The 8,887-nt window shown below is 44.0% G+C and overlaps 1 protein-coding gene across 1 annotated transcript; it reads left to right on the top strand.

Annotated features, from left to right (window-relative positions):
- The first annotated feature begins 653 nt into the window (after positions 1-653).
- On the top strand, positions 654-2,769 carry LOC124091828 (MAP/microtubule affinity-regulating kinase 3-like). The gene has a single exon (XM_046443061.2). It carries the CDS (start codon positions 654-656, stop codon positions 2,661-2,663), a length of 2,010 nt encoding a protein of 669 aa, XP_046299017.1. The 3' UTR covers positions 2,664-2,769.
- Positions 2,770-8,887: the final 6,118 nt, after the last annotated feature.

Genomic DNA, 8,887 nt, shown 5'->3' with positions numbered 1-8,887 from the left:
CTGGTGACTTCTCCTTCCTGTGGAGAACAGATAACTCAAGGTAATCTTGTTCCCTGCCCCCAGGTTAGGGAGGGAGACAGGGAGAAGGGGAAAAGAAAAACATTTCCCTTTTAAAATAAGCAGCCAGGGTTATATTCAAAAGGTAAAGTGGACCACTCTTACAACCCCAGTGCTTCCACCAATAAACTTCACCATTCAAATTGAATTGTCAAGTGTGTTTATGTCCAGCTGAATATTTCTGGAAAAAAAAAATAGTTCTCTTTTTCATCAGGTCTTGACCCCCAAACTGTCAAGTTCCTTAGACAGAGTAAGTGCCTGGGCCCTTGGTCCACTTAGGGTGCATATGACCACTCTTTATGCAGTCAGTACCTTTATGACTGCATTGATTGCCTAGGAGATAATAGAATGAGAATCCTAGAAATGAGTGGACCTAGAACCACTCCTCATTTGCTTTTTGGCCTTTGATGTTCCCAGAGCGAGTTTTTGAACTGGGCACGATATTTGTTGGTAAAAGGCAGTTGTGGCTGTTTTTTCCCCAACCCATCTCCAACTCTCTCCTTGTTTTCCCCCAACCCCTGTCCTTGCCTAGCCCTAACCTATCCTAAACTTTCCAGGGACATCCAGACCCATCGATCATCAACTTGGGTCAAACCATGTACCCCTCGCATGGATCTAGACGGGTAGAAGACACCTCCCAGACCGGGCACTCTGGAGCACAGCGCCCAAAATCCACAGCTTCCTCTGCAGGTAAACCACCTCGCATTGGAGATTATACAGTAGTGAAAACCCTTGGCAAGGGGACCTTCGCCAAAGTCATGCTGGCCCGTCACGTCATCACAGGTAAAGAAGTGGCAATCAAGATCATCGATAAGAGACATCTGAAGCCACAAGTCCTCCAAAAGATGTACAGAGAGGTGAGAATCCTCAAGATGTTAGACCACCCACACATCCTGAAGCTCTATGAAGCTCTGGACTGCGAAAAAGCACTCTGTTTGGTCCTAGAGTACGCCAGTGGAGGGGGAGTTTTGGACTATCTGGCCAACAAAGGAAGGCTGCAGGAAGAGGAGGCAAGATCTATATTCCGGCAGGTCGTGTCTGCAGTCCAATATTGTCACCAAAAGCAGGTCGCCCACCGAGACCTGAAGGCGGACAATCTGTTATTAGACTCACAGATGAAGATCAAGGTAGCCGATTTTGGACTCAGCAACGTGTTTACACTTGGGTGTAAACTCGACACGTTTTGCGGCAGTCCGCCCTATGCAGCTCCAGAGCTCTTCCAGCGCATAGAGTACGATGGTCCCGAAGTGGATGTGTGGAGTCTTGGCGTGGTTCTGTACACCCTAGTCACCGGGTTGCTTCCTTTTGTTGGGGACAATGTGAGAGAAATTAGAGACAGAGTGCTACAAGGTAGATACCGAATCCCTCTGTACATGTCAACAGAATGTGAAAATCTGCTGAAACGCTTGCTGGTGCTCAATCCAACTAAGCGCAGCACCCTGGCCGAAATTATGGGAGACAGGTGGATCAACAGAGGCCTTGATGTCCTCCAACCTCTTGTTGGTCCAGAGGTGGCCATCTCCCACAGAAACATCTCGTTGGCTAAGCTGCTGCCAAGCAGGTTCCTCAGAAAGAGCACCAGCTGGCCTCCTCACCGCAAAGTGCAGCGAAGCGTTTCCACTCAGAAGCAGACACAGTCCCTGGACCATGCTGGAACTGGGCCATATCTGACCAGCACTGCCCAGAGTCACCTCAGAGAACATCAAATGGCCTCCCAGAAATCCGGCGGCAGTGCTGTGGGAGGAAAGGGAATTTCTCCAGCCAGGCCCCTACCTGGGATCACCACCAGTCCCAAGGAGCTGGAGACTCCTGAATTCAAGAAAATGCCTGCTGCCTACAAGAGCAGCACACCATCTGGAGGGAGGACACTGTGGAGTAAGTACATTTGCCGCAAAACAACCAAAGCAGACACACGTTCAGTGAGCCGGAATGGTCAGAACAACAGCAACTTCCCTGCTCAGAGCCCTCCAGTGACTTCAACGCACAGTGTCCCAAGTACCTCCACCCGGGGCTGCATCTGCTTCCCCAGAGCCAGTGTCCTTCGTAGAATGTTCCACTGCCAGCCCCGGGAATCCCAAACTGCAACACACGAAGGTCCTCTTGCCTCACCCAGCTGCTTCCATCCAGCTGAAGCATTGCCCCAGACTCAAAGAAGAGGCACCACTGGTGTTTTTACTAAGTTAACATCTAAATTCACAAGAAGGCCTCCAACTGAGTCTGAGAAGACCCTGAGATATAAGGGTTCAAGTCAACATGTCTCTGCTGAGCAGAGAAAGGAGAACCAACAAGCAAAACCTCGCTCCCTGCACTTCACCTGGGGCATGAAAATCACTAGTGCCATGGATCCTAGTGACATCATGAGGGAAATCCGCAAGGTGCTAGATGCCAACAACTGCCAATATATGCACAAGACGCCCTTTCTGCTCCTTTGCATCTATGGAGATGGGTACACCGAGAAAGTGGTGCAGTGGGAGATGGAGGTATGTAAACTTCCCAGACTGTCTTTAAACGGGGTCTGCTTCAAGCCCATATCAGAGAAATCCAAGGCATTCAAAAATATTGCTTCCAAAATTGCCAGTGAGCTCAAACTGGAACCCAGTCATTAGGATGTAAATTCAGCAGCAACTTGAAGTGTTTTCCTCAACACTGATGGACATATAGAATAACATTTAGGCAATTGTTGGGAGCAATGACTAAATTAGGGTTCTTTAATTGTCCTGGGAGGTGATGCCCCTCGTGGGAATTCTTGATGCAAGGCGCTGGTCAAGACTGCCCAGTTTCTTGGGTGAAGACCTGTTCCACCTGTCCCACCCAGGGAGATATTCAGTTCTTGAACTTGTGGTTCAGGTGGCAGGGCTCAGCGGTGGAACGTTATGGGCACAAGCTGCCACTCATAATTGGACTGGTCATACATATGACCTTGGTTTTGATGGCTTTGCCCAAATTTTCTCACAAAAAAAACCTTTTAAGTATGAAACTTATATAACAAACGTGTTGAGCTGGCTCCTGACCATTGCACTCTACCAGAGTGTAATGGACACCAAGTTCCAGCTTTTTCACCCCTTGGATTTCTGACTTTTCTCATCCCCCATGGCCCCTCATCTGGTTTCCTCAATCAACCACCCTGCAGGTGGCAGCAGATGGGACCCAAACAGGCTATTACACTGTGGAGTGCAATGACCACAAGCCTTCTCAGTGTGATCAATGAAAGGGGTTTTGGGAGAAAGTTTGTGCAAAGCAAGCCAAACCAGGGTCATAAATAGGGGCAACCCGATTATGATGACCAGCTTGCTTTGATAAACTTCTAACTCCCACACCTGGCATCCAAACCTCATGGTCAAGAAATGAAGAACTCCATGAGTGTCACAGAACCTCTGTTTGGACAGATCATTCCCATAGCAACTGGGAAGTCTCAAGGGGCGCTTTCCCACTGAGAGTTCCCAAGACAGCCTTTGGCTTTGTCACAGAACATTTCAAAAACACTAATCGGATGCTTCAGAGAGGCATTGTCATTTCCATCTTCCATCTTCTACTTCATGACCTGAAAATCTGAGGTGAAGAACACCACACCTGGGAGTGGAAGCTGGCCTTTACTATGAATGCCCTAAAGTCATGGGACACGGAAAAAGAAAAAGAAAAAAAGAGAGAAAGCGGCATTTGAGACATGCCAATTCCTAGCAGTACAGTGCTCCATCAATGGCTTTCATTTCAGAGGTACTCCATCTCTCCTTACATGCTCTCCATTGAATGTTCTCAAGACAGCCATTGCCTCTGTCACAGACCTGTAAAGAACTCTAATGCAGTTGCTGCTTCAGACAGTCATTGTCATTTCCATCTTCCATCTTCTACATCATGACAGTAAAATCTGAAGAAATCAACACCATGACGGAGTGGAAGCTGCAGTTTACTATGAATGCCCTAAAATCATGGGACACCAGAAAAGTAAGAAATAAAGAGCCATTTAAGACCTGCAAATTCCTAACCCTACAGTGATGCACTAAAGGCTTTCATTTCAGAGGTAATCCATCTCTCCTAACAGATTCTCCATTGAGTATTTCCAAGACAGCCATCGCCTCTGTCAGATCATTCAAGAACCCTAATCCATTGCTGCTTCATACTAGCATAGTTGTTTACATCTTCCATCTTCTACATCCTGACAATGAAATCTGAAAAAAAGAACACCAAGACTGGGAGTGGAAACTGCCTCTACTATGAAAGACCTAAATTCATGGAACCCTGAAATAGAAAGAAACACGCACTTGAGACCTGCAAATACTTAACAGTTTAGTGCTCCATTAATGGGTTTCAGTTCAGAGGTAATCCCTCTCTCTTCACATGCTCTCCATTGAATGTGCCCAAGACAGCCATTGCCTCTGTCACAGAACATTTCAGGAACCCTAATCCAGTTACTGCTTCAGACAGGCATTGTCATTTCCATCTTCCAACTTCTACATTATGACAGTGAAATCTGAGGAATAGAATACCTCCACTGGAAGTGGAATCTTCCCATACTATGAATGCCCTAAAATCATGGAACACTGAAAAAGAAAGAAAGACCCACTTGAGACATGCAAATTCCTAACAGATCAGTGCTCCATAAGTGGCTTTCAGTTCAGAGGTAATCCATCTCTCCTGATACACTCTCCATTTGATGTGCTCAAGAGAGCCATTGCCTCTGTCACAGAACATTTCAAGAACCCTAATACAGTTGCTGCTTCACATGGGCATTGTTGTTTCCATCTTTCATCTTCTACATCATGGCTGTACAATCTGAGGAAAAGAACACCATGACTGGGATTGGGAACTGCCTCTACTATGAAAGACCTAAATTCATGGAACCCAGAAATAGAAAGAAAGATGCACTTGCGACCTGCAAATACTTAACAGTTCAGTGCTCCATTACTGTATTTCAGTTCAGAGGTAATCCATCTCTCTTCACATGCTCTCCATGGGATGTGCTCAAGACAGCCATTGTCTCTCTCAGAACATTTCAAGAACCCTAATCAAGTTGCTGCTTCACATAGGCATTGTCGATTCCGCCTTCCATCTTCTACATCATGACCATAATATCTGAGGAAAAGAACACAGCGACTGGGAGTGGAAGCTGCACTTTATTATGAAAGCCCTAAAATCATGGGACACCAGAAAAGTAAGAAGTAAAGAGCCATTTAAGACCTGCAAATTCCTAACACTACATTGATGCATTCAAGGCTTTCATTTCAGAGGTAATCCATCTCTCCTAACAGGCTCTCCATTGAATGTTTCCAAGACAGCCATTGCGTCTGTCACAGATCATTTCAAGAACCCTAATCCAGTTGCTGCTTCAGACAGGCATTGTTATTTCCATCTTCCAACTTCTACATTATGACAGTAAAATCTGAGGAATAGAATACCTCCACTGGAAGTGGAATCTTCCCATATTATGAATGCCCTAAAATCATGGAACACTGAAAAAGAAAGAAAGACCCACTTGAGATATGCAAATTCCTAACACATCAGTGCTCCATAAGTGGCTTTCAGTTCAGAGGTAATCCATGTCTCCTGATACACTCTCCATTTAATGTGCTCAAGAGAGCCATTGCCTCTGTCACAGAACATTTCAAGAACCCTAATCCAGTTGCTGCTTCAGAAGTCATTGTCGATTCCGCCTTCCATCTTCTACACCATGACTGTAAAATCTGAGGAAAAGAACACTATGCCTGGGAGTTGAAGCTGGCCTTTACTATGAATGCCCTAAAGTTATGCGACCCGGAAAACAAAAGAAAGAAAGACCTGCTTGAGACATGTAATTTTCTAACAGTTCAGTGCTCCATCGATGGCTTTCACTTCAGAGGTAATCCTTCTTTCCTAACTTGCTCTCCCTTTAATGTGCCCAAGACAGCCATTGCCTCTGTCACAGAACATATCTAGAACCCTAATGCAATTGCTGCTTCAGACAGGCATTGTTGCTTCCATCTTCCATCTTCTACATCATGACAGTAAAATCTGAGAAATAGAACACCACGCCTGGGAGTGGAAGCTGGCCTGTACTATGAATGCCCTAAAGTCATGGGACACCAAAAAAGAAAGACCCATTTGAGACCTGCAAATTCCTAACACTACAGTGCTCCATCAATGGCTTTCAGTTCAGAGGTAATCCACCTCTCTTCACATGCTCTTCATGGGATGTGCCCAAGACAGCCACTGCCTCTGTCACTGAACATTTCAAGAACCCTAATCCAGTTTCTGCTTCAGAAGTCATTGTCGATTCCGCCTTCCATCTTCTACATCATGACCATAATATCTGAGGAAAAGAACACAGCGACTGGGAGTGGAAGCTGCAATTTATTATGAAAGCCCTAAAATCACGGGACACCAGAAAAGTAAGAAATAAAGAGCCATTTAAGACCTGCATATTCCTAACACTACATTGATGCATTCAAGGCTTTCATTTCAGAGGTAATCCATCTCTCCTAACAGGCTCTCCATTGAATGTTTCCAAGACAGCCATTGCCTCTGTAACAGATCATTTCAAGATCCCTAATCCAGTTTCTGCTGCAGACAGGTATTGTTATTTCCATCTTCCACCTTCTACATCATGACACTGAAATCTGAGGAAAAGAACACCATGCCTGGGAGTGGATGCTGGCCTTTACTATGAAAGACCTAAGTCAGAGAAGAAAAGAAAGACCTACTCGAGACCTGCCAATTCCTAACACTTCAGTGCTCTGTAATTGGCTATCACTTCTGAGGTAATCTATCTCTCTTAACATGCTCTCCATTCACTGTTCCCAAGATAGCATTGCCTCTGTCACAGAACATTTCAAGAACCCTAATCCACTTGCTCCTTCAGACAGGCATTGTCGTTTCCATATTTCCATCTTCTACATCATGACAGTGAAATCTGAGGAAAATAACACAAAGCCTGGGAGTGGAAGCTGGCCTGTACTGTGAATGCCCTAAAGTCATGGGACCCTGAGAAAGAGTGAAGGACCCCTGTAAGACATACAATTCCAAACAGTTCATTGCTGCAAAAATGGCTTTCCGTTAAGAGGTAATCCTTCTCTCTTAATATGCTCTCCATTTACTATTCCCAAGACAGCCATTGCCTCTGTAACAGAACATTTCAAGGACCCTAATCTGGTTGCTATTTCAGACAGGCATTGTCTTTTCCTTCTTCCCCATCTTCTACAACATGACAGTGAAATCAGAGGTAAATAACACCACGCCTGGGAGTGGAATCTGGCCTGCACTATAAATGCCCTAAAGTCGTGGGACCCGAAAAAGAAAGAAAGACCTATTTGAGCCATGCAAATTCCTAACAGTTCAGTGCTCCATAAATGGTTTTCAGTTCAGAGGTAATCCATCTCTCCTAACATGTTCTCCTTTTAATGTTTCCAAGACAGCCATTGCCTCTGTAACAGAACATATCAAGAACCACATTCCATAACACATGGAGTGCATGTGACCTTCAGCGAAGTTTCTCACTCAATGTATTTTGAGTGATCCTTTCAGAAGTGTACCAGTCTCCCTTGACTTCGTTAGGAATACAATAGTGCATTTTAAAGGTATGTTATTTCTGATTGACACACTCTCTGTTCACACACATTCATACCATTGTCATGACTGCAGCCAGCACTGTGATGATTTGGTAGCTATATTTTAAACTTTAGGTGATGTAGCATACAAGATTTCTATCATTTTGTTCCTAAGTTCTTATATTTGAACATTAAATAGTACTCATAATTTTATTTTTTGTTCCATGAATCATAAACACTCATTTTTTTAATTCTCTGCTTTATAACATACAGATATTAGTACTTTTGACTCTTCCTCTGAGTTCTTTCAACTTCTGTTATTTGTATTTTATTTTTTACATTGTCAAGATTGGACAATTATCTAGTATATATTACATGGAAAAGGAAATCCATTAAATCTTAAATTAAGAATATTTCCATTCTGCGTATGTCATGATGGTTAAAAAAATAGACCAACTAAGTTTCATGCATAATAACGATAGTCTTTCAGAACCGGAACATTTGGTCACTAAAAATCTCCTGTCAAGAAACCTCAGAATATTCAATATGAGATGTACATATGTCCCTAAGATCTGAACACTGACACTGAGGCCAATCAGGTCAATCAAGTCAAGACAGCCAAAGTTATTGGCTACTCATGTCAGGTAGGTGGTCTGACATTATTTTCTATTAAACTCATGTTTCCAGGCTGGGGATGTGGCTCAAGCAGTAGTGCGCTCACCTGGCATGCGTTCGGCCCGGGTTCCATCCTCAGCACCACATACAACAAAGGTGTTGTGTCCGCCGAGAACTAAAAAATAAATATTAAAAAGTTCTCTCTCTCTCTCTCTCTCTCTCTCTCTCTCTCTCTCTCTCTCTCTCTTTCTCTCTCTCCCACTCTCTCTAAAAAACAACAAAAAAACCCTCATTTTCCACTGACTTTTTTGTGTACACACAGATGTTCATGCTCTGCCTACATGAATTTTTATAGTCAACATGCAATTCAGGTGTTGCTTGCTTCTTTAATCTTGTAAATGAGGAAAACTACTCACAATACTTATGATACTATGATTTTGTAATTCCATTTCACTGAGTAGTGTCTTTTTCCCCTTTCTTTTCTTTCCCTTTTGGTACTGGAGATTGATCCCAGGTGTGATTTACCACCGGACTATTTCCTCAGTCCTTTTACTTTTTATTTTTCAGACGGGGTCTCACTAAGATGGGAAGGTTAGCTTTGAACTTGTGATCCTTCTGTCTTGGTCTCCCAAGTGGCTGGGATTGGAGGTGTGAGCCACTGTACCTGGCATTTCATTTCATTTCACTGGCTCAGTGGT

Source organism: Marmota monax, unplaced genomic scaffold (genome assembly GCF_021218885.2).
Source record: "Marmota monax isolate L192 unplaced genomic scaffold, Marmota_monax_Labrador192_F-V1.1 WCK01_AAM20220418_F8-fsc00091, whole genome shotgun sequence".
In the NCBI taxonomy this organism is placed as follows: Eukaryota; Metazoa; Chordata; class Mammalia; order Rodentia; family Sciuridae; genus Marmota; species Marmota monax.
This window is presented reverse-complemented; position numbering and strand designations above follow the sequence as displayed.

What these genes read in the sequence shown, in the direction of transcription:
- LOC124091828 (XM_046443061.2), top strand. Translation starts at nt 654, where the DNA reads ATGTACCCCTCGCATGGATCTAGACGGGTAGAAGACACCTCCCAGACC.